Below are 23,471 nucleotides of genomic sequence, written 5' to 3'. Positions count from 1 at the left end.
TCCCAGACTCCCACGGGGCAGCCTGGGTTCGGGGACAAGTTCTGGCGCAGCGAGCCCGCAGCCGGCGGGGAGAGGGCTGGTCTGACTTTCACCGAATGCACGCTCTCCGGTCCGCGGGCGGCCCCAGGGGCCGGGGACAGTGGGCGGGCGCTGGAGCCGGGGGCGAGGGGCAAGTGGGGCCCAGGCCGGCGGGGCGGGTGGCGCGCGGCGCTGGGTGGGGGGTCCGCGGGCGACCCCGCGCGCGGCGAGTGCTCAGGGGCTCCGCGAACGCGTCGGGGCGGGGCGGGGCCAGGCCTGGGGGCGGGGCCAGGCCTGGGGGCGGGGCCAGGCCGGGGGCGGGCCCGGAAGCCCCCGCGCGCCCCGCCCCTCAGGCCCCGCCCCGCCCCCGCGTGGCTCTGCGTCCCGGCTGTTAGCGAGAAAGTGGTTTGACGCCGGGCCGGCGGCGGCGGGTCACGTGAGCGGAAGATGGCGGCCCCGGGTGGCGGCGGGGGCTCCGCGGTGTCGGTGCTGGCCCCGAACGGGCGGCGCCACACGGTGAAGGTGACGCCGAGCACCGTGCTGCTGCAGGTGCGGGGGCGGCGGCGGGGGGCGGCGGGGGGGCGGGGGGCGGGGGGCGCGCCTGCGGTTGGCTCCCGAGGGCCGCGGGGGCGGGGCCTGCGGGGGCGGGGCCTGCGGCGGCCAATGAACGGCCTCGTGGCGCGGCGGGCCCGCCCCTTTCCGTGCCGGGCTCCCGGCCCCCGGGCTCCGCGGGTCCCTGCGGGGCTGGGGTCGCGCCGGCGGGGGTCGGGGCCGCGCCTCCGTGCACCCCGTCGAGTCCGCTGCCGAGCCCCGAGCTGTGTGCCCGCCCGGGGTCCACTGCGCGTTCGGCCTTGGCGCCTGAATACTATTTGCTGAGTCACTCGCTGCACTTTCCCGGGGCAGCTGTTGCATTAAAGAAACTTCTGGGCCCCGCGGTCCCGGGGCTGCTGCGTCCCGGGAGCAGCCCCCAGGGTGGGGCGGTGGCGGCCCGTGGAGAGGACGGGGAGGCACTGCAGACAGCGCTCCCCGTGCGTGGGGACAGGGTCCCAAAGGTGTGTTGGGAGGTCTGTGGCCGTGGGCTGTCCTGCAGGCACCGGGGGGCACGGCGGCCCCAGCGAGGACAGGCCGAGAGCCTGGGAGTTGCAGCGGAGGGTGTGGATCTGGGGGACAGTCCATTGTGTGGCTTGTACTAGGCCTGGTCTGGCAAAGCCAGTTAGTTCACCAAGAGGTGGACTCTGCCTGCCAACCCAGCCACCAGGCCAGGACACAGTGGCTCACCGTCCTGTCGTCTGACTCCTAGGTTCTGGAGGACACATGCCGGCGGCAGGACTTCAACCCCAGCGAATACGATCTGAAGTGAGTTTGCTAGGATCCAAGTCCGTCCACCTCTCCCTGGCCTGGGGGCTTAAACCGACAAGTGTGTTGTCTCACGGAAACCCCAGGTCGAGGTGTGGCAGGGCCACACTCCCTCCAAGACTCTAGGAGAGATAGGAGTCTCTATCTCTTCCAGCTTCTGGTGGCTGCACTGAGCCTCTATCTCATCCTCTCGAGGCCGCCTCCCTCTGTTGTTTTTTCCTCTTCTGTCTCCTATAAGACACTTGTCATTGGAATTAGGGCCAGGATGGTCCTAATGGTCAATTGGAATTGAAATCCCAGGATGCCGTAATCTCAGGATCCTTAACTTAATTATATCTGCAAAGTCCTAATTTCCAAGTTAGGTTCCATTCCCAGGCTGTGGATGTGTCTTTTTAGGGGTTTCTGCAGATGGTATTTGTACATTTGGTTGTATAAGTTCCTGTGGGGGCTCTGAGGGCAAGAGGAAGTGGTCATGCAGAAACAGGGAAAAACCTACACAGTGTGTGGGTGGGGCCTGGCCGTCTCACGGCCCTGGGCTCGCATGCATGGGTCTCTGGGTATCTCTCTAAAGAGGGGGAGGGATTGGGGAATTCCTGGGTGGCTGAGTGGTTTGGCGCCTGCCTTTGGCCTAGGGCACAATCCTGGAGTTCCAGGATTGAGTCCCGCATCGGGCTCCCGACATGGAGCCTGCTTCTCCCTCCTCCTGTGTCTCTGCCCCTCTCTCTCTCTCTCTCTCTCTATCATAAATAAAAATAAATAAATCTTTAGAAAAAAAAAAAGAGGGGGAGGGCTTTCAGCAGATTCTTAGGTGGTCTACAACAGCAGAAGGGTCAGAACCCTGCCACGGTAGGTGTGGGTTTCTGTGCCACCTGAGGAGCAGTTCACCTTAGCAGTGTGTCTTAGTGGTACAGCCGTCTTCACATCGGGGACAAGAGGAGCCCCTGGTGGGGGAGCCTGCTTTCTTGGGCCCTGCTGCCCCTGAGAACTCAGGGCCGTGCTCCATGCTGCCTGTCCCCGGGTTGCTGTTACAGAGCCTCATGCTTTTTCTGTTCCCCCCAACCTCCCAGAAGCAGGTTAGAACTTTCTAGAGCAGAGTTAGGTACACGCCCCTCAGCCGCCCCTTGGATGTGTCTTTATTTTCTGAGTCTGTACTCGGACCTGTTGCTGGTTTACGCCTGGGCGGGCAGCTCCTTTCCTGCCTCAGAGGATGACCTGTTTCTGGTTTCTCCCTCTTGTTCTTTGCTCATTTGGTCAACGCTGAGTCCATGCCCACTTTCTCTTTCCATTGGAAGATCCACTGCAGACAGGGACCCGCTGTGCCTCTGCGAGCTTGCAGGCTGCCCCTCTCTTCCTGCAGCCTTGGGGGCATTGGCTGGGGGAGTTGCTGCATGAACACAGACATCGCTCGGCTAATACCCTGCTCCTAGCTGGGCTGTGTCAGGATCTGCAGGGGAGCCCATGAGCTGTGGCTTGCTTTGCAGGTTTCAGAGGAATGTGCTCGACCTGTCTCTCCAGTGGAGGTTTGCCAATCTGCCCAATAATGCCAAGCTGGAGATGGTGCCTGTCTCCCGGAGCCGCGAGGGGCCCGAGAACATGGTAGGTGGCTCTCAGGGAGGGGCCGGCAGGACTGCTTCTTCTGGCTCTTTGACTCAAGCTGTTTGGACCACGGGAGGCCTCAGCATGCTGAGCAGATGAGATGGTCTGTTGCAGTGGTCGGAGGAGCGTGAGGGTAAATGGAGGGATGTGCCAGGCCAGACCCGTGTCCTCACACCTGCACCGCTTTCCAGGGGCAGCTGTGGATTGGAAAGGAACCTTCTGAGTCTTCCCTCCAAATTTATCGTTGGGGGGAGTTGGAAGGTTACTTGTGCTGCGTCTGTCAGCAGCACTTGCCCAGCCTCATGACTCTGGTCGTAGACTCGCTGAGCAATGGGAACCTGCAGAGTCCTGTGGGATGTCGAGCGCAGCCTAGTGTTGTTGGGAGGAGGACATGTGGCCCAGGGGCTCAGGCCTCACCCTAGACTTCACAGGCCTCACCTGGACCACAGCCCATGTCTTTGACCAAGGCCTGCAGCTGTCCACCAACTCAGTAACTTGTAGGTTCTAGAGATGGAGCGGACGACCCCACGGTTGTGTGGGTGGGAAGGACTGCAGTGCTGGTTGCTCACTTCTGTGTGTCTCTCTGGGTCCTGCAGACACCTTAGGGAAGGGGGTCTCTATCCCCGTAGAGAGATAAGGAAGCTCGGTCCTGAGGACGACACCTCTCCGGGGCTCACCAGGAATCAGGCAGCGGGGACTGGCCCAGCACTCCTCTTTTTGTTATGATTGTGGTTCTCAAACTTTCATTCAGAAGGAACCCTGACTTCCCTTGGGGGTTCCTAGAGGCTGCGGGGGGAGATTCTCTTGCACACACATCATTCCTCTCTTGTTACTGGGATTCAGTGCAGATGTGCACTTGACACGGTGTCTCGGCCAGAGCGCAGCATGCCAGGCCGCAGAACCAGCCCACGTGCCCAGTGAGGTGCACGTGGGTGTCGGACACATGCTGGCCTCGAGCTCTGTGCACACGTGCCCTCGTGTGTCTGTCATTTGGCGGAAGGACCAGGAAGGAAGTTCTTTTGGGTCATAGGTGTCCTTACTTAGGGCCGTAGTTGTTAACTGTGGAGCTGCAGAAGCAGTGTGCTCGTCTGTGAAGGAAGCTCAGGAGACGTAGCACGTTCCTGATCTCTGCCCACACGACAGGTGAACCCCAGATACAGCAGCTTACAACACAGGGACAGACAGACGCTTGCGGCCCCCGCCTCGGTGGCCATCAGCAGTGTTCGGGAGGCAGCGCTCACCTCCGGAGCCAGCTTCCCAGGAGGTCCCGGGAGCCCCGAGGGCCAGCGCTCTCTCACCTACCTGTGCCCTGAGACTCCGGCCCTGCGCAGCGCAGGGCAGCTCCTTTTCTCCCTGACTTGGTTTCCTGCATCTGCCTCCCTCAGGTCCGCATCGCTCTGCAGCTGGATGATGGCTCTCGGTTGCAAGACACCTTCTGTTCGGGCCAGACGCTCTGGGAGCTTCTCAACCACTTTGCACAGACCAGGTGGGTGTTGGCAAGTTCTGGTGAGGACCGTGGGTCAGTGCGGCCGGCCCAGAGCCACAACGCCGAGGGCTGCTGTGGTCGGAGCCCGTGCCTTTTGGGCTCTGTGATCCTGGTAAGAGGCCTGCTTTGAGCTGAGGAGGCTGCCGGCCGTTGGCTGCCCCCGGCAGGTGCTGGCTGCCAGCAGCTCATCCTTTTTACTGCGTTTTCTGTCATGACAGCGGGGCCTTGTCCTCCTGGAGGGTGAAGCTGTCCTCTGTCGTCATGAGGGGCTTGGTGAGCAGTGAGGGGCACAGGGGCCTCTGGGCTCCTCAGCGGACCAGGGCTTCGGACGTAGACTTCCTTATCGTGGTATGGCCACGTTTGAAAAGAAAGTCGTAATGGAGTTTGACACACGCCAGGTTCCGTCCGATAATTAACGGTTTGAATCTCATTTCTGAACGTGTCGCAATGGTGATGGTAGCGCTTCACTCTTTGGTCTTCTGCTTTGGCCTGGAAGCGCCCACGGGAGGGTGTGGTGGTCGCTGTGTGGCCCTGGGCTTGCTGCCCGCTGCCTCTGGGCCTCCCCAGGGCGATGTGAGGGTGGCATGCTTGTGGGAGAGGGGACTCTGGGTAGGGCCCTCCGGGTGGCAGGGCCCCGCCATAGGACAGCCCACAGTGGCTGGATGGCGGGGCCCACTGCCCACCCGCCCCCGTCCCAGCAGCCGACTTCTCCCCCCTGCCCGGAGTTCTCTTCCCGTTCCTGCTGTGCTGGTCCTACTGGTGACGTGGCTGCGGGGGCTGCTGTGCCCTGACCAGCTGGCTCCCTTCTGCTCGCCTGCGCCTGGGCCCTGGCAGCCAGGGCTGCCTCTACTCCCTCCGCTCCCTCCGTGGGCGCTCTGGGGAGGACTTGGTGGCCCCCACCTCGGTGGCCATCAGCAGTGGTGGCACCTGTTGTCTGACCAGGGCCTCCCATCAGCTGGGTGAGGCCAGGCTTCTATTCTGATTTTTGGAAGAAGGACGGGACACCTGGAGTTGCTCGGGGCTCCTCAGCGCTCAGGGGCTGTGGGCGTCTGCCTTTTGCTGCTGCGTCTGTCGGTCTTCTCTCCTTCGTCCGGAGTGCTCGGGCCAGGTGGGCTGCAGCGGGCAGCCAGGGCCTCCTGGAGCTCGCCGCATGGCGCGGAGCGGATGAGCAGATGTCACAGGGAGGGAGGGCAGCATTTTCTGGGTCACGGGAGGTCTTGGGAGCAGCTGCCCAGGATGTGGGGGGGAGCCTCTGGGCCCCGCCACAGAAGCAAGGACCAGGGAGTGCAGCGCTTCATGCTTCCCCCTCCCAAAAGGCACCGAAGCCAACACCGAAGGATTTTGTAAAGTTAGAGCTCGACCCATGCAGCTGCACCAGGTCGCGGGCAGGTGGGCGATGGCTGGGCAAAGAGCAGGAGGGGAGGGGGTCTCGCTCCCCCACTGTGTGCAGCTCCGGGTGCCTGCCTGGTTGAGGCTGTGAGCGCTGTTTCCTGAACGGGGATTATGTGGGTGGAGCCCCCAGCAGTGGCCCCCAGAGCACTTGCAGCTGGGGTGGGGGGCTGGCTCCTGTGGGAGTGGCCGGGAGATGGCAGCCACGGGGACTGGGCAGCCCGGCCGTGGGTCGAGAGGCCCCAGGCTGGGCTGTGGCGCCAGAGCTCCCGGGTCTGAGGACCCGCCATCCCGCTCACGTGGAGTGTCAGCTGGGCTGGGCGGCTCGGCTGGTAGCCCGGGCACCTCGGGGTGGCAGCAGGGCGTGCGAGGCCCGGCAGTGCCCTCCTCGGAGCTGAGGGTGCGGGTCCCGGCTGTTCCGGCTGAGGCTTGGGACCGAGTGCATGGGAGCTGGGGACACAGCCAGGAGGCCGAGTGTCAGGACAGGACAGGGACAGACGTGGGCCCCAGGTCCCACCGGGAATCTGGCTGACTAGGGCCTTCAAAAACTGTAGGAAAAGTGTTTATTCTAGAATTATCTATTTGTCAAAGTATCAGTGGAAGGTAAGGATGGAACAGAGCCACTCCTGGCTGTGGGGGGTGGGTCACACCTTTACCCCTTGCCCATGCTCTCAGGAAGCTGCTGAGACCGCTCCACCGAAGGGCAGGCAGGGTCTCCCCAGAAGGAGCTGGACGTGGGTGCAGGCCAGGAGTCCCGCCTGGGGGAGCAGAGTGGCAGGGAGCCGGGCCACCTCGCTGTGAGGACGCTCCCTCCGGAGGAGGCAGCAGTAGGTACAAATAAAAACAGAAGGATCAGTGTTGGAAACAAACCCCTGAGAAATCAGCATCCGAGTGGCGAGTCTCTCCCGTGGCGACACTGAACCTGGTCCTTGGTCAGTCGGGCACGAAGCAGGTGAGGACACGGTGGACGGCCCCTTGGGAGGGGCGCTGCAGGACCAGAGGAGGGACCGCTCTTGGGGGAAACTGGCTCACACCAGCAGGAGCCGGGCCCCTCGGCGCTTTACTCAGCAGCGGGGCGCCCACGAATGTGCGTGGGTGCGGGCTCCCTCGTTGTGCACTGAGCAGTTTCCATCCTCTACGTGTGGCCTGTGAGCATCCGCCAGCTGTCTAGAAGTTTCCTCCCAGCACCCTGGCCACGGCTGGGAGCTGCCTCCCAGCTCCAGGCAGTTGGGGTGCTGCTCCGCTAGCTGCCGCGGGGAGAGCGGGAGTGGGCCGCCGTCCGTCGGTCCGGCCCCCAGTGCCCGCTGACCGTGCGCTCCAGGGGGAGGGTGCGGGGCTGGCACGTAGGCCCCGCGCGGAGTTCCTCAAAGGCCCTGTGCCCAGCCTTTGCTCCACGGGCGTCCACGGGCCGCGCAACAGGATTCACGAGCGGGAGGGTGGGTGGCATCTTCAGCCCCGGGTCACGGCCCCTGATGAGCTGGTGGGGCGGCCACCGTGGGGACACCGTGGGGTCCATGTGGGCGTGGCCCCCACAGCCCCTCGTGTGGCGGGCATGGCGGGTGCCCACTCGGCAGCTCTGGAGTCCTGAGTGTGCGTGGGGTGGGGTGAGCGGGGGCTGCCCTTTCTCACTCAGGTTGGGGGGGGCGGAGGGGAGCGCAGCGTCCTGGGCCTGCTGTTGGTCGGGGGCGGCCCTGCCCTGCTCCCCGCCTGGCCCTGCTCCCTGGCCACCGGCCGGGCCACGTGGGCCGCACGTGTGGGCCGCGGAGGGGAGTCGGCAGCCACATCAAAACACCAGTCAGAGCAGGTGCGATTAATTTTAGGATCATGATCGGCTTGACGCAGGGTGTCCCCAGCGTGATGCTTTGAACACGTGATTAGTAGGGAAACGAGATGTTTGTAGTCCTTTGTCGGGTGGAGGGCTTTGAAATCCGGCGCGTCTCCCGCTTGGACGGGCCCCTGTGGCCGCAGCCGCATGCGTGCTCGGAGCCCGAGGCCGGGAGCTGCCAGGGACGGTGGGGGGGCACTGGGGAGGGGCTCCGGGCTGCTGCCCCAGTGCCCCCGCCGCTCTGCTCCCCCCGGCCCTGTGGCCCAGCCCGCCCCGTCTCAGCGCCGTCGTCTCCCTGGTGGGACACACAGGGCTTCCGTGTCCCTGCGCAGGGCAGACTGTCTGCGGGTCTCGCTCAGAGCTGTGCGACCCTGGGGCGCCGCGGGCTGCAGAGGGGCTGCGGGTGAGCTCCGGGACCAGCCACAGTCACGCTGAGGACTGAACCGCCCAGGAGGAGGGGACTGTGGCTGTCTCCAGCCCTGACCCCATCTCTGTGTCCGGGGCCGAGTCGCCTGGACCTTGGGGATGTGGCCCTGCCCGGGGTGGGGGGCTCCTTGTGGCCGCTGAGCTTGAAGTCCTGGCTCTGCTGGTCTGGGTTGGGCCCTGCCCGTTGAGCTCTGGCGCGGGGAACGCAGTGGCTTGTGTTGGCAGCGCCTGTGTCCGGCCCGTCTCGCTCAGGCCCGAATAGGTGAGGTAAATAGGAGGGTCTCCAGATGCCTGGCTCGCCCCCAGCACGGTGCCCCGCCAGGAGCTGGCCCGGGCGACGACGTCTCACGCCTGTGGGGACAGCACGATTGTGGTGAGTGAGGACGTCTGCACGGCCACCAGCGGCAGCACCTCTGCCCTGCCCGGCCATCCCCACTGGCCTCGGCCCCGACCAAGGAGCAGGTTTGCTGACCTCAGAGGAGCGAGCGTCCTCCTGCGGGACTGAGGCCACGTCTGGGGGCGGGCGGCGCCCACGGAAGGCCTGCACGAGGCCCAGCGGCTCTGCCTGGTGCGGCGTGGGAGCAGCCCGGGCACAGGGCTCGTCCTCAGGAGGCCCGTGGCCCTGCTCCCCCGCGAGTCTGGGGACTTCAGTGAGTCTCTGTTGAGGGGGCAGCGGCCGATACCCTGGAACGTCCGGGTCCACTGTTCTTGGAGGGAGAGCCCTGCTCATTGGCCAGGAAGGTCTGGAAGCCATTGCGGCCGCCCCCCCTGGCGTGTTTACAGGCCTCTCCCTCAGATCCGCCCGGGAATCTGATCCCTCTGGAGGAGCCGCACATCAAAGCCGGGCTGGCGTTTGATGTCCAGAGGCCTGGAGGGCACAGCGGCGAGCAGGCCTTCCCGGGCACTGTTGTGCTCTCATGGGGTTGTGATTTGTGAGCCCCACCGGGGCATCAGGTGCCCAGAGGAAGGGGCTTGGAGAACGCAGGCCTGGCCAGAGGTGCCGAGAGCAGAGGGGACCCCCTGGACGTGGTGGGTGTCGGCAGGCCCTCTGAGTCCCGCTGGTCCTGGAACCCCTGTCTCCTGGTCCTTGGATCTGGGGTCCTGTTTGCCGGACGCATCTTCCTTGAGAGATTTTTCCACACGTCTTCTGTGTTATGTTCAGTAAGAAGAGCGTGTGGGTCTGGCCAGGGGCGTCACTCTAGGAGTTTGGGGTCCTCTTTTCCTGAGGCTGGGGCGGTACACACGAGGTCACGGCCAGCCCCATGTATTGCTCAGGTTGAGGCTGGCAGCCGGCTCTGGGGTGCAGCTCCATTGTCCGCGTAGGTGTACGGAGGGGACAGGGTGAGCCCCACGGGGGTGCTGTTCACTGAGGGGCCTCCCACTTTCCTGTGGGGATGTTGGGAGCAAAAGGACTGGCCGGGCTGGGGCGGGGGCGGGGCGGGGGCTGGGCCTTCCATCCTCCACGGTCTAGTTCTGGCTCCGGGTTGGGGGTCTCAGCTCTGGGCAGGCGCAAAAACAAAACCTGGGAGTAAAGAGAAAGACCCGGGGGTCTCGAGGTCGGGCCCCGGCAGCCGTGCATTTTGAGTGTCCGTGGGCAGCCGGGGACCCTGCTGCCGGGTTTTCCTGTCCCAGCCGCGTGTACATGGGCAGCAGCCTCCAGCCCGGGTGGGCCCCACCCCTTGGTTCGCCCTTCCAGGGGGAGGATGACCAGATAGGCCGCTCCAGGTGTGGTCTCGAGTGGGCGCTCGCAGTGAGCTTCCCGCCGCTTTGCCAGCAGCAGTTCAGGGTTCCGAGGCCTGGACTCGGCCTGCGTCCCGTAGCCTCCAGTGTCAGCACAGGGCGGTGGAGCAGGGGTCGGCGTCAGGTGCTGCACGGGTGTGCATGGAGCGTGTGTGTCTTGTGCGCACCTGCACGCCTGCCGTCCCTCAGCTGTCCAGCTGCGCTGCCCGGGGCCCTTCCCTCCCATGGGGTGCGTGGACCAGGGGAGAGGATGTCTGGTCTGGTGCAGGCGATGTGTGGAGAAGAGGGCAAGTGGTGTGGCCCTGGGCAACCTGGAGGACATGTTGAGGGGACACTGGGTCCGGATGATGGAGACGTGTTTATGTGGAGCGTCCGTGGTGTTTCTGGTCTGCGTGCCCCCGTGTCGCCTCGGTGCCCGGCCCGTGTGACAGTGGCTAGGGCGTGCGTCCTGCCCCGCGTGCCGACCCCGCGCCCCTCCACGGCCTGTACTTTCACCTCTTGGTGACAGTGGTTCGCGGGGCTGCGGAGGGCCCTCTGTGAGCCCGGTCTCCACGTCACGGCCCGAGGTCAGGGGGCCCCTGCTGCCCTCCACGCGGCTGGGGCGAGGACCGAGGCCACAGCCCCCAGGGGGACAGGGTGTCTGCCCTCCCGGCCTGGGGCTCTCTGGGACGGCTTCCCACGGGAGCACAGCTCGGGGGCTGCGGGGCTCCTTCCCGTGGACCCCGGCGTGGACGGTGGCCCGAGGCTTGTCTGGGAGCCCAGGGCCCCATGGCAGGTGGCTCCCTGCCAGCCGTTGGCCGCCGCCCCGCCCGGGCCCGCCGTCCTGCACCCCCCCCCCCGCCCCCCGCGGAGCCGTCTGAGGGCGGCGGCGGCGGCCTGTGAGGTGTCCTTCCCCCGCAGGGAGCGCCTGGAGCAGCCGAGCGAGGCCAGCCCGGTCTGTGTGTACATGAGGGACGAGGTAGGTGCCCCCCCCCGCCTGGCCCGAGTCACCACGCGGCCCGGCCCCGCTTTCCAATCTGGAAAATTCACTCTCAGGCCCGCCTTCAAAGCAGCGGCCTCTGAAAGCGTGATGTGTTTCATGGAAAAAAGCAGAGCGCCGGCTCGGTTGGCGCTAACCACGGGCCGCCCGGGCTGCTCCCCAAACCTCCTCGACGCCCTGTTTGTTTTCCCAGCGTCTCTCAAAGCCTGAGAGTCACAAAAGTGGTTTCATTTTAATAAATATTTGCTTTGCTCCGTGTTTTGATCTTTTCAAAACCGAGGGCAGCACGGTGCAGGCGTAGCCCGGCACCGCGGCCCTGCCTGTCCTCACCCGCCCGCCCGTGACGGGGACCCTCTTGGCACTTGGTCCCCTGGCTCACAGGGGCTTTTTGTTTTGAGTCTGGCCAAGTGCCCTTCCCTGGCCCTGGGTGGCCCCTGTCCCCAAGGGGCCCTGGGAGGTGTCCCGGTGTGGACAGGCCGTGCCCACCTATTTGTCGTGCTGGAGGTGCCCCAGGACAGGGCTGTGAGGGGCAGGTCCCCGGGGCCGTCAGTGGGAGGGACCTGGTGGGACGGGGCGCCGTGGGGGAGGCAGCTGCGGACCAGCCGACAGATGCTGGGGTGCAGGTGGGGCGCGGGAGGCAGGGCCGGGGGTGGCCGGGGACCCCCGTGGGGCCAGTGGTGCCCGTGCTCGGGCCGGGGGACCCAGCCTGCAGTGCCCTCGCTGGGGGCGGCCAGTGGGCTCAGCTGCGTGTCCTGTTCCATCCTCTCAGGTGACCGGCAGAGCCGCCTTGCAGGCCACGACGCTCCAGTCCCTGGGCCTCACCGGGGGCAGCGCCATCATCAGGTGGGGGCCCTGCAGTCCACACGGGGGGGGGGACCGGGTCTGAGGGAACGCACCCCCCCACTTGGCTGACGGCTGCTCCTGCCGGGCCCTCAGGGTGCCGGGGTCGGGTGGGCCGGGCGCCGGGGGGTCTCACTCGCTTCCTGGGTCTGCGCCTCAGGTTCTCCATGAAGCGATGCAGCTCGGCTGGCGGGCAGGACCCTGGGGTCTCTCGGAGCAAAACCCCAGGAAGCCCGACCCCTTCCCTGTCCGCTGACCAGGCCGCCGGCAGCCCCCTGCTCCCGCTGGATGCAGCGGGGCTCAGCCAGGGTGACGTGAGCCATCAGGATGAAGCAGCTGCCTCGGGGGCCGGCCGTGTGGATGCTCAAGCCAAGCCGACCTCGAAGGAGCCCGCCCCCGCCCCCGCCCCCTTTGTTCCCTTCTCAGGAGGGGGACAGCGCCTGGGGGGCCCCTCCGGGTCCGCCAAGTCTGTGGTGTCGCCTTCAGCCAAGTTGCCTAAGTCCTTCTCCAGCCCCGGAGGCCCCTCCAAGCCCAAGAAGTCGCGGCCGGGCCAGGAGCCCCCGCCAGAGCCAGAGCCGGTACGAAGCAGGCTGTGGGGGGGGTCCTCCCTCCTGGCCACTGAGCCTGGGGGCGCGGCGGGGTCGATGGGTGCGTGTTCGTCTTCTCTGGGGAGTGGTTTGTGTGCTGCTGTTTCGTGTTAACTTCCCCGAGGCACATTCTAGATGCACAGCACGGTGGGTTTTGACCAAAATGCGTGCCCTGTGGGCGGTGTCCTGGCGTCCTGGCGGAGAGCCGGGCACTCCTGGCGCAGGCGGTGCCTGGGAGCCGTGGCCCTCCACCCTTGTGCCCGCGCCAGCTGTTGGACCCAAAGGCCGCCCTGGTGTTGCTTGACCCCTAGCCGGGGTCCCTGTGCTCGTTGGCCGTCTCCTGCTGCTGCCTAGTGGGTGCGGGGGCAGGCCCACTTTCTCCTTTAGTTTGTTCACGTGTGAGGATTTGGGTAGGTTCCTGCCTTGCACCATCCTTGCATTCCAGGGAGTGACCCAGTTTGGGTGACATGGGTCCTCCCGCAGCCTCTCTGTTGGAGTTGAGGCTGTAGTTCAGGCTTTGGCGCCAGTAGCTCGGGTAAACCAGTGTGTGGGCGTCGCTGAAGCCACCCACGTGCATCCAGTCCCTTCTGGGGGTCCTCCTCTTTACTTCCAGGTCACACATCTGGGGGTGGAGGGTCAGGGGTGCCTGTGCCCCTGGGGTGGAGAGCGGGGGCAGAGCCTGCGTCCTTTCAGGGGCAGACGGCTGGGACTTGCTCCTGCTCTGCGGGTGAGCCACCCTCACTGTGTCCTTGCCGAGTGGATGGGGGGGCATAGGGAAGGGCCGCAGCCAGTCCTGAGTCCCCTGGCCGCCATCCTGGGGAGCCGGTGGGCGTGCCCTGGACCCTCAGCTGACGTTTGGGCTGTCTCAGAAACTAATACGCAGTCCCCATGTTCGTGGTCTTTGTGACCTGGGCCGGGCATCCGTGGCTGAAAGCACACGTGTGTGGTTGGGGTGAGCCCATCCCGAGGGGCTGGCTCCGCCTGGGCCTGCTCTTCTGGGAGTCCTTGGGTTTGAGGGCTGGACCCTAGGGCCAGGGCTGGCTGTCTTCTCCCCGCCGTGGCCTGCGGCTGGTGGGCCGGGGCACCCCCTGGCCCCGAGCAGGCCCTGGCTCTCTAGGTGTCCTGGGAAGCTGCAGACGGCCCCGCGGGCACCTGGGGGGTCTGGCCTGGTGCCCTCCCGGAGGGGGCTCCTCTCTGGCCCCTGTGCATCCCCAGGCTGTGAACCTGGGGCCCCCGGGCGGGAGGAGTCCCGGGGAGGGGCCGCCTGGCCGCCAGCAGCGGGTGCCTTTGATCTGGGCGCCCCAGCAGCTGGTTGATTGTGGAGCGTCCCCCGCCTGCCCGCCCGCCTGCCTCGTGCCTCCTGTCACTAACAGCCCCACACCCAGAGGGCTGGCCGGCCACATGGTGTCTGCTTTGTGTCCCTTTTCAGCCCCGGGGGGGTGGGGGGAGAAGGGAACAAAACGGAACTTTTGGGGGAACTTCAAAGGTGCACTTTGGTAATCAAAAAGAGTTTCCAAGTTTTCCATTAATGTTTTGCCTGTGTGTGGTTTTGGATTTAAATAAAGAGTCAGAAGAGACAGGATAAAATATAGGCAGGTCCTCGGCTGAGAACTGGGATGGTTTACAGACCCGGGCGGCTCTTGCCTTTGATGTCAAAACATTAATTATTAGAAGGTAGTTTTACTGGCCATCAGAGCCGGGCGCGGGGAGAGGCTGGGGCTGCCCGGCGGCCCCTGGCCTGTCCTTTGAAGTCCTTCTGCCGGCCCAGGAGGCCGCCCCGCAGCCCTGTGTGCGGCTGGGCCGCGATCCCAGCAGGCGCCCCCCACCCCCCAGCCGGTATGGGGGGCTCTGATCAAAGGCCCCGGTGCCCTGGGCAGGGCGGGCAGCTGGCGGCAGTCTCCCCTGCCCTCCCCTCACCCAGCAGCACTGGGTCTCCTCCCTCAGACACCGACCTGGGCCGTCCTTGGTGCCGTCGACCTCCGTCTCGGGGCAGGTGTCAGCCTGGCCGCTGGCCGTCCCTGCTCCCTGGTTTGTGGGCAGGTTTAGAGCACGTGGGGCTGGAGGAGCCCGGCCAGGGCCTGAGGGTCAGAGCAGACCTCGAGCGGTGCCCTCTGCTCCCACCTCTTGGCCCGGGCACCCCCCTAGCACCCTCCTGCGAGCACGCCCCACTGTGCCCCATGTGTGGGCCCAGGGCATGGTTGGAACTTGCCCTTGTCCCACGCGGCCACTGTTTGTGGCAGCCCTCAGGCTCCAGCAGCCGCCCAGGGCCCAGCTGTCCCAGGAGGCGCAGCCGTGGCCTTAGCAGGGATGCCGCAGAGGCAGAGAGGTCGTGTCTCCGAAGGTCCTGGCCACGTGGTGCGGCAGGTGCCCTCCAGCCGCCTCTGCTGCAGCTGAGTGTGGGGGAGAGACGCCCAGTGCGCACAGCACGGTGGACAGTGGGCACGCAGGGTGGCCCGGCCCCCAGGGCTGGCCGGGCAGGGCCAGGAGGCCCGTGTAGGTGGAGGGCCCCCCTGGGACTGTTCCCACCGGGTGGGGGCCTCTGCTCTGTGGCTGCGGAGCTCGCGCTGTGTGGCCTCCCCGGGGTCCTCGGGGCAGCGGCCCGGCCTGTGCACAAGGAGGCCCCACGCCACGCCTGGCATCCCCTCCACGGTGACACACGTGTGGTCACGCCACCGATACGTGGGAGCCTGAGATTCACTGCTGGTGCTCGGCTGCCCGGTTATGCTGTTCCCTCCGCTCGGGAGGGGCCGCGGGCCGGGGTGAGGTGTCCTGCGCGGCCCCCTTGGCAGCCCCCCTGGGCCCGGGCTGGCCTCGCCCTCTGGCTCCGGCGGCGGCGGGCTTAGGGCGCCGGCTCTGTGAGTAACTCGGGAGGTTTGGCCCGCGGCCCTCGCGTACTGATTCATTTAAGCTCCAAGCCTCAAGGGGAAACGCTTCACATTCCCTCTGACCAGAGACCATTGTCAGAGGACAGTCTGGGCTGGGACTGGGGGAGAAAAACAAGGGCCCTCACAGGAAAGCTGGAAAATCTGGGGTTGAGGTCACCCCCAAATCGTTTTTACATTTTTTCTCTGTGTGTCATCACGTCCCGGAAAATTACTGTCAAGAAAATGAACTCTCAGCAGCGGTGAGGCCACTTCCGACAGGAGGGGACCCGTGTGCCCAGTGGACGCTCGGCCACTCGCAAGGCCGCTGCCAGAGGGTGTGGGCCCAGCGCCCGGCCCGCCCGGCCCTCCACGTGGGGTGCTGACCTTTGCCCTCAGTCGCCCCGAGCCTGGCATGGGGCCAAGGGTGGGCAAGGCCCCGGGCCGTCCTGGTGAAGGAGGGCGCCTCCGGCAGGCCGGCCCCAGCGGGTGCTCGGTGGCTGCGGGCCTGCCCAGCCTCTGCAGCTCGGGCCCCCCGCAGACGCGCTCCTGGCCTCTCCTGCGCCCCCCTGGGCCCCTGGCCAGCGTTACCCACCTTGCAGGCAGCGTTACAGCCGTCGAGCTGTCCTGCTCTGTGCCCACGTGTCCTCCGTCCTGCCAGAACTGTCCCTCACGGTGGCCACCACATGTGCTCCTCTTCCTGAGGGTGTCATGCTGGAGCCGTGTGCTCTCCGCCCAGAAAGCTCTCCGGGAATCCGCGTAGGATGGGAGCCTGCGGCGTGACCGCTGGGGGGGCTTGCTGGCTCAGGGTCGCGCGTGAGCAGGGCCAGGGCTCGGCCCAGCTCCCCCTGGCCACAGCCCCGTCCTCTGCGGGGGACATGCCGTCCCGGGGAAGGCCGAGTGGGGCTGTGCTGCTTTCTCCGGCGTCCGGCACTAGCTCGGGCCTCCGTGTGGCCTCCCGGGGCAGGGCCTGCCTGGGCCCCGACGGCGGGAGGTCTGGCCCCACGCTCTGCCGGCTGCTCTTGCCCGGCATCCCGGCTCCCGGGGGACGGACAGGAGGGCGTGAGGTGCGGGAGGAGAGAAGGAAGCAGGGCAGATCCCAAACCAGGAAGGGTCTGGTCGGTTTTGTTTTCTGACCGAGAGTCGTGGCCCCTGAGCAATGTGGCGCGGGGGGCGGGTGTCCCCGGGGTCCCCCGTCCTGGAAGGGGCCTGGGGCGCGGGCACCACGGGCTGCGCCCAGGAGGACCGCGAGGACCCAGTGGGCAGGGCTCCCTGGGACTGGCTTCGCCCGGCAGGTGTGTTGGGCACCGCGGACGCCGTGCTGCCGGGTCGTCGGTTCTGCGGGCAAGTGTGCGCTGGGTCCGCCCCGGGAGAGGCCGCGGAGGTGCCCGGCAGCCTGCGGGCTTCGTGCCTGAGTGCCCGGGTCCTGGCACACGTGTACACGGCGGTTCCCGGCTCGGGCGCACCCGCGTCCTGCCCTCGCCCCCCCCGCAGCCCGCCCCGGGCGCCCAGGCCAGCCCTTGGCCCTTCTGGAATGCAGGCGCCGCGGCTGTGGGGGGCAGCCTGGCGCCTGGCATCTTGTTATAAAAAGCTCTGGTGTAGACGCCCGCAGTAGCGCAGGATCCTGTGGCTTCGAAGGGCAGCCCCCAGGGGCCTTGGCCAGCCCCCGACGGGCCCTGCTGCCCCGGCTCAGCCGGCCCTCCGTGGCCCAGGTCCGAGGGCCTCCTGATGGGAGCCCGCCTCCCTGCCTGGGCAGCCGGGCACGCGCCGGCCCGGGGTGGACGGCCACGGCCCGGGGTGCGGCTGCGGAGTCGGCCGTGCGGGCACAGCGGGTGTGCGGGGCAGCCGGGGCTCGTCCCCAGGGTGGCCCGCCCTCCAGAGCCTGCCGGGCCCTCGCCTGCTCCGGAGAGGACGTGGCGGCCTCCCGGCGGGACCTGCACACCTCGGCAGACTCGGCCCCACGGCAGCCTTGGCGCCGAGAGGTGACCCACCCCCACGCTCGGGAGACTCACAGGGGCGCTTACCCCCGGAGGCGCCTCGAGCCAAGCACGCCCTGCCTCCTGTTTCCTTCGTTGTCGCTGCCAATTAGGAGCGATGCTGTCACTTCCTGTGTCCCCCGGGGTGTGAGGGTGGGCTGGGCTACTCCCCTACGGAGGGGAGGTGGGGGCAGCCGGGCCGTGGGGCCAGTGGCTGGCAGGTTTTTGCCAGACCTGTAATTTGGGGGCTGTCGGTTCCCCTGCCCTCCTGGGATCCCCGATGTGGCCCCGACCAGGATTCTGCTCCCCAAGTTTGCTCTCTTTGGGGGAGCCTGATATCAGGGTCTCTTGTCAAGACAGGGAGCGAGCTGGGAGCTGTGGGGACGGCCGGCCCTGCCGCACTGTCACTCCCCAGGCCCCCCCACTGCGAGGGTGCCTGCGGAGCCTGGCCGCGGCGGACGGGGTGGCCAGTGAGCATCAGGCCCTGGGGTCCGTGTGGCCACCCCAGCCGTGAGGCCTGGGCGCACCAGCCCCACAGGCAGGAGCCGGGCCCTGGGGTCCCGTGTCAGCCGAGCCCTCTGCCCACCCAGCCAGTGGATCGGGACCCCGTGGTGTGCCACCCAGACCTGGAAGAGCTGCTCCAGGCTTGGCCCGCGGAGCTGCCGGACAAGTTCTTTGAAGTGACCGTGGATGATGTGAGAAGACGATTGGCCCAGCTCAAGAGTGAGCGGTGGGTGCGCCCCGGCCCCATCGGTGCTGCCCTGGTCCCACGGCCCCCATAGCAGGTCTGAGGGTGCAGGGGTTCAGGCAGGGTGTCCCCGGTCCCATCTGGCCCCGAGGGGGAGCAGCCCACGGAGCCCGTGTGGGCTCCTCACTGGGCATGGAGCCTACTTAAGATTCTCTCTCCCTCTGCCACTCGGCCTGGCCAGGGAGACCCCAGACCTCACGCCCCCACCCACACCCCTGCAGGAAGCGCCTGGAAGAAGCGCCCTTAGTGACCAAGGCTTTCAGAGAGGCTCAGATGCGGGAGAAGCTGGAGCGGTACCCCAAGGTAGGAGCGCGGCTGGGGACGCATCTGGGCCGCGGCCTCCTGGGCTTCTGCCGCAGACACGGGCCCTGCCGGCAGCAAACGCAGCCCCGGGGCCGCCGGCCTGGTCACGCTTCACACGAGGCCTCACGGGGCCTGCCCAGCCGTGGGTCATGGCCAGTCAGCCTCGTTTTGTGTGGAAAGCAGACACTTACATGTTTTCGCAAACGTGCATGGTGGTTGCCTGAAGGGCCCTCGTGTGCGGCGAGCCGAGGCTGCAGCCCTGGCCGGGAGCGTGCCAGTCGCCCGGGCCCAGGCGGTCGCAGGCCCTTCTGCTGCCCCAGCCCTGGGTGCGGCTCCTGGGCGTCCAGGGTCTAGGGCCCAGCCGGACGGGGCTGGCTGTTCTGCTGACGTTGCCTTGTTCTGGCGCAGGTGGTCCTGAGGGTCCTGTTCCCTGACCGCTACATCCTGCAGGGCTTCTTCCGCCCTAACGAGACTGGTAAGCGGCCCTGCCTGGGCGTCCGGGGTGGGCGGGGGGCCCTCTGAGCCCCTCTGGGCTGGGCTTCTTTCTTCCAGGGCGAGGGACTGTGGCTGCCTGGCCTTTGGGGGACGTGGGTGTTACCAGTTGCTGCTGCCCATGTGGGGCAGGCCTTGAGCTTGCAGTGTTGGAGGTGTGGGCACGGGGCTGGGGGCTGGCCTGGTGCCGAGCACCCCTGTGTCCCCCTGTTCAGATGAAACAGGAGAACCCAGAGCAGGGGTGGGCCCAGCCCCCCCAGGAGGTGTCTCTGGCTTGGGGCTGCAGCTCACCTAGAAGGAATGTGCCTGTGCTGCCAGTCCTGAGTGGGGTCCTTGGCGACCTGTCCCCAGGCCATGAGAGCAGTAGGTGGGCCCTGAGGTCCCTGGGGTGCTGCTGCGGCCTCTCCAGGGCGGAGCTCAGGATTGGGTGGTGGGCAGAGGTGAGGAGAGGGATGCCCCGGCAGGCCGAGCACCTCGGGACTCTGGGACAAACTCGCTTGGGTTCCTCCCCCTGGGCCTCAATTTGGCTTGAGGGTGGGGGTGCCCAGCTGCCTGGGGTGGCCCCTGGCCACAGGTCTTGGGGGGTCTGCAGTGTGGGACCCAGGTCTGAGTTCGGGGCCTGTGCCTATCCCATGGAGCCTCTCTGCCTTCCCTGTACTTCTCCAGTGGGGGACTTGCGGGACTTTGTGAGGAGCCACCTGGGGAATCCTGAGCTGCCCTTCTACCTGTGTGAGTTCTCCTGGGCCCCCTGGACACCTGCGGGTGGCCTTTGGTGACCCCTGACCCCTCCCAACTGGGGCTCGAAGCAGCCTTGCCCTAGAAATGACGCTGTGGGGCTATTGGTCCTGCCGGGAGCCTGCCCAACCGTGTGAGCCTCACTGGTAGCAGAGGGCGAGGCAGATGATCAGGGGCTCGGGAGGGGAGCTTGGTTCATGCCCCCCCAGTGCCCCTGCACCCTCTGCTTCCAGCCTGCCTTCCCTCTCCCGGGTGTCTGGGCTGCGCGGAGAACCGTGTGAGGCCGGGGCCCCCTCGCAGCCCCTAAGCCCCCCGCCAGGGCTCTCATAGCGGCAGAGGTGGGCAGGGGGCCGTGAGCTGGGGTGGGGGGCAAGGTGCTCCGTGGCCCAGACAGCTGTCTCTTTGCAGTCATCACTCCTCCCAAGACTGTCCTGGATGACCACACGCTGACCCTCTTTCAGGTACTGCCCTGGGGCGGGGGGGGGCAGGGGGTTGGGGGTGCAGGTGCGGCCGCTGGCTCTGGAGGAGGAGCACCCTGGCAGCTCTACGGGAGGATCTGATGCCTCGGAGAAGGGGTATGGGGGGAGCACCTCTGCGGCTTCCCAGCCTCCAGTTCCTGCCCCTGCAGGGTGGGGCCTGCCCGGCTGGCCGCCCTGGGGTCTGGGTGACTGGCCAAGCAGGCAGGGCTGTGGGGGCCCCGAAGATGAAGGGCAGAGGCGTCACCTGCAGGTGGCGGCTGGCTGGCTGCGGGCCCCTGAGGGGTGGCCTCGGCTGCGGGGGCGGCTGCTGGCCTGCTCCCCTGCCGCTTCCCCTGCACCCCGAGGCCTCTGCGGGGAATGTGCGCTCCCCAAGAGCTGGGTCTGCTTCCGCTGCCGCTCCCTGTGGCCCCCCAGCTCCTGCAGGTGAGGGGGGAGCAGGGTTGGGGCGCCCTGCCCTGCCCTGCGGGCCTGCCTTCCAGAGGAGGAGGAATGTCCTGTTCCTCTGCCCCGGAGGGTAGCCTGGGGCCTCCCCAGCCCTGCGGCCTAATGGTTTCCTCTTCAAAGTCTTTTCAGATATTTTAATTAGTAACAGAGGCCGCCCTCGTTAAGTGGCTGGCAGGCCGCGAGGTCTGAGCTGGGGCAGGGGGCTGGGTGCTGCCTGCGGCTGCCCCGCTGGGGGGGACACGGAGCAAGGCCCACAGGGACTGGGAGTTTAGCAAAGGAAAGAGGCCAGGGCGGCGGGGGCAGGGCCCGGGAGCCCCAGGGGCGCTGGGCCTCTTCCTCCCTCCCTCCCTCCCTCCCGGGCAGCCTGTTGATAAACATTGAAGTTAGGAGATGCCCGGGGTGGGGTGGGGGGACCGGCTTCCCGGTGACACTGCCCCGCCGCCAGCAGCTGTCTCCTTTCATCCGTCAGCTGAGCCGGAGCCGCGGGGCCTCGGCGCGGGGTGGCCGCCCCGCCCGCCGCGATCAGAGCGCTGGCAGCGCCCGGGGAAGGAAGCCTTCCGCCCCGTGTGGGTGCGCGGGCGTGGGCGTGGGCGCGGAAGCCGCCGCTTTCATGTCCCTGGCAGGGCCGTGCTCTGGCCGCCGGCTGCCCGGGAGGCTGCCCGCCGGGGGCCGCGCTCAGCCCAGGGAGCGTCGGGCTGGGGTGGGTGCGTGCTGGCGAAGGTGGGGCCCGGGCCAAGGGTGAGGGGGGATGAGGGGGTGCAGTTGGTGGGCGCGGGCGCCCCTGGTGCCCATCACGTGGGCTCAAGTGCCGGTGCTGTCCTGGGCCCAGGGGACCCCCGCCCGCTCCGCAGGGAGGGTCCGGCGTGTGCCCGAGCGGAGGGGTAGCGCTCCTTCCTGGAGGTCGTGGCCGCCTGCGCTGTCCACTCACCCCTCACCTGGTTGGAGCCCCACAGATCCAGCGGGCGAGGGTGGACCGCTGGTGGGGGGCTGGGTTCAAGGGCCCTGCAGCACGCCTCTGAGGCTTGAGGCCCTGCAGCCCCCAGACCGCCCTGCCAGGCGGGTGTGGGCAAAGTCCCACGAACCGGAACATTCTCATACACGCAGCGCCAAGAGGGGCCGTGGTGCCCGGAGGGTCGGCCAAGCCGGGGCTCCCGGGGGTTGGGGCAGCACCATCCCTGTGTCCCCATCCTGCTCCCCATCTTCTGGTGCCTCCAGGACCCTGCACGCCCCGCAGGAGGCTTTGATGGCCTGTGTCAGGATGGTGCGAGGGCTTTTCGGATCTGCCCCGGCCTCCACTGAGCGCCTCCTCAGGTGCCGAGGCAGGCCCGGTGGACTCTGGGGCCCCCTGCCTGCAGTCCTGATGCTGCACCTCCACTTAGCCCCTGCTGGGTCTGCGCGCCCCCATCCCCCCATCCCGGGCCGTGAGGGGCCCCGAGTCCCACCCTGACCCACACCTGAGCAGGAGCCCTGCCTGCTCCCCCCGAGGGAGGAGACCCAGGAGAGGGTGTGGGGTTCCCGGTGCAGCGCCCTCCCTGGTCCTAGTGCTCCCTACCAGGTCTCTGCCCAGAGCCACGTCGGGGGACTGGAACTCTGGTGTGGGCGTTTGGGGTCTGGCTGACCTGGGTGGCCCCTCCCTGCGCAGGACTCTCGTGGTCGGCGAGGGTCCCCGCTGTGAGCAGGTCTGCGTGCCCCCCACTGCCGCAGACCCCTGTGGGCTGTTCTTTGAGGAACACCTCCCCTTTTTGCTCCCCAGACGTCCCGCCCCCCTGCCCCGGTCTCTGTGTCCATCTTTGTCCCTGCCCTGTCGGCCCCTTGCAGTCTCTGCGGGGCGGGAGAGCTTCCAGGCAGGTTCCCCAGGGAGCCAGGCCGTTGGGAGAAGAGGTCAGTAGAAATGCCAGAGTGCTCGCACTAGGACCCAGTGCTCAGGGGCTCCTGCAGGGACCCCTGGGTCTCACCGTGCCCCCAGCTTGCACCGGGGCTGGTGGGTGGGGGAGCTAGTAGAGCCGAGCTGGGCAGTGGCCCCTCTCTCAGCGGAGCCCTGGTCCTGGGGAGTGCACGTAGCTGCACATGCAGCCTGCAAGAGGCCACCACAAACGTGGGCTGCAGCCCCCCCACCTGTTCCCTGGTCCCCACCTGGTGCCCTGAGCTGCCTCCTTTTCTCCCACAGGCGAATCTCTTCCCTGCTGCCCTCGTGCATCTTGGAGCTGAGGAACCGACAGGTGAGTGGGGGTCCCTTCCCTTGCCCAGCGCAGCTGGCCAGCCCCAGGTCCCGAGCATCCTGGCTTGTTGTATGCCCCGGAATAAGGGATGTGTGGACATGTGGGAGGGAGGTCTGTGCCCAGACAGCCCCCCCGCCCGGGCCGCTCCCCTCCCAGGGCCCAGCAGCTGTGGCCTGACGGTGGGCTGGGTGTCCACAGGCCTTTTCCTGGCGCCGAGGCTGCTGGAACACACAGTCTCCCCGTCTGCGGCTGACGTGCTGGTGGCCAGGTGAGTGCCTGCACTGTGGAGGGGGAGCCCCTGCCATGGCGCGTCGGCCGTCCTGCACCCCGGCCTTCTGTCCACAGGTGCATGTCCAGGGTTGCTGGGACCCCACCCCCAATGCCGGCCCCTGACCCTGCACCCCTTGACTTGGAGCCAGCGGCTGAGGCGGAGGCAGTGCGGCTCCCTGAACCCAGCCCTGGGTCGGCCCAGCCGGTCAGAAGGGACCTGGGCAAGGTGCCCAAGTGGCTGAAGCTGCCAGGTACCGTAGCAGGGCGCGGCGGAGGGAAGGGGCCGCTGACCCAGGGCCCCGTGGTCATCCTGGTGTTCCCGTTGCAGCCGGCAAGAGGTGAGGGCCGCCAGCCTGGACGCACCATCTGCCGCCACAGGACCCCCCCCCCCCCCCAGCAGGAATAAAGGTGTGAGCTGCTGGCCCGGCCCCCCCACTGTCGTCCTTTCTACAGCAAAGGGCCCTGCTGTCCCCTGGGCCCGTGAGTCCTGCTGCTGGCCTGCACGTGTCGGCCCAGGTCTAAAGGCACAGGGGTCTTACTGCGAGCCGTGACTTTACCTAACTGACCCCAGGAATCACCCCTCCTACGAGGACCCACGTGCGGGGGGGGTAGGCCCCAGGCGAGCAGGGCCGCCCTAACCCAGGGCACCGGATGGGAGGGACAGGGAAGGCAGGCTGCTGCTCCCTCTGAGCACTTCTCGGC

The 23,471-nt window shown here is 67.2% G+C and overlaps 1 protein-coding gene across 4 annotated transcripts; it reads left to right on the top strand.

The window, feature by feature from the left end:
- Window positions 1-386: 386 nt before the first annotated feature.
- On the top strand, window positions 387-23,190 carry ASPSCR1 (ASPSCR1 tether for SLC2A4, UBX domain containing). 4 transcript variants are annotated; one of them, XM_072745734.1, is made up of 17 exons: window positions 396-567; window positions 1,319-1,374; window positions 2,856-2,970; window positions 4,356-4,456; window positions 10,737-10,794; window positions 11,585-11,658; window positions 11,816-12,233; window positions 17,670-17,809; window positions 18,049-18,130; window positions 18,539-18,605; window positions 19,289-19,351; window positions 19,766-19,818; window positions 22,034-22,161; window positions 22,448-22,499; window positions 22,698-22,767; window positions 22,845-23,020; window positions 23,098-23,190. In XM_072745734.1, the coding sequence occupies exons 1-16, from the start codon at window positions 466-468 to the stop codon at window positions 23,009-23,011; spliced, it is 1,746 nt and encodes a 581-aa protein (XP_072601835.1). In that variant the 5' UTR covers window positions 396-465; the 3' UTR covers window positions 23,012-23,020; window positions 23,098-23,190. The 4 variants fall into 4 exon arrangements, with proteins under 4 accessions (XP_072601841.1, XP_072601835.1, XP_072601844.1 ...); XM_072745743.1 differs by lacking the exon at window positions 396-567 and adding an exon at window positions 709-1,070; XM_072745740.1 differs by lacking the exon at window positions 22,034-22,161 and having other exon boundaries at window positions 387-567.
- The last annotated feature ends 281 nt before the right edge of the window (window positions 23,191-23,471 follow it).

The sequence above is a fragment of the Vulpes vulpes genome, chromosome 2, assembly GCF_048418805.1.
Source record: "Vulpes vulpes isolate BD-2025 chromosome 2, VulVul3, whole genome shotgun sequence".
NCBI classification, from domain to species: Eukaryota; Metazoa; Chordata; class Mammalia; order Carnivora; family Canidae; genus Vulpes; species Vulpes vulpes.
Note: the sequence above shows the minus strand (reverse complement) of the source record. Positions and strands in the feature narration are given on the sequence as shown.

What these genes read in the sequence shown, in the direction of transcription:
- ASPSCR1 (XM_072745734.1), top strand. Translation starts at nt 466, where the DNA reads ATGGCGGCCCCGGGTGGCGGCGGGGGCTCCGCGGTGTCGGTGCTGGCC. An exon ending in CGAGCACCGTGCTGCTGCAG is followed by an intron (nt 568 to 1,318) that starts GTGCGGGGGCGG and finishes TCTGACTCCTAG; the next exon opens with GTTCTGGAGGACACATGCCG. An exon ending in AGCTGGAGCGGTACCCCAAG is followed by an intron (nt 18,131 to 18,538) that starts GTAGGAGCGCGG and finishes GTTCTGGCGCAG; the next exon opens with GTGGTCCTGAGGGTCCTGTT.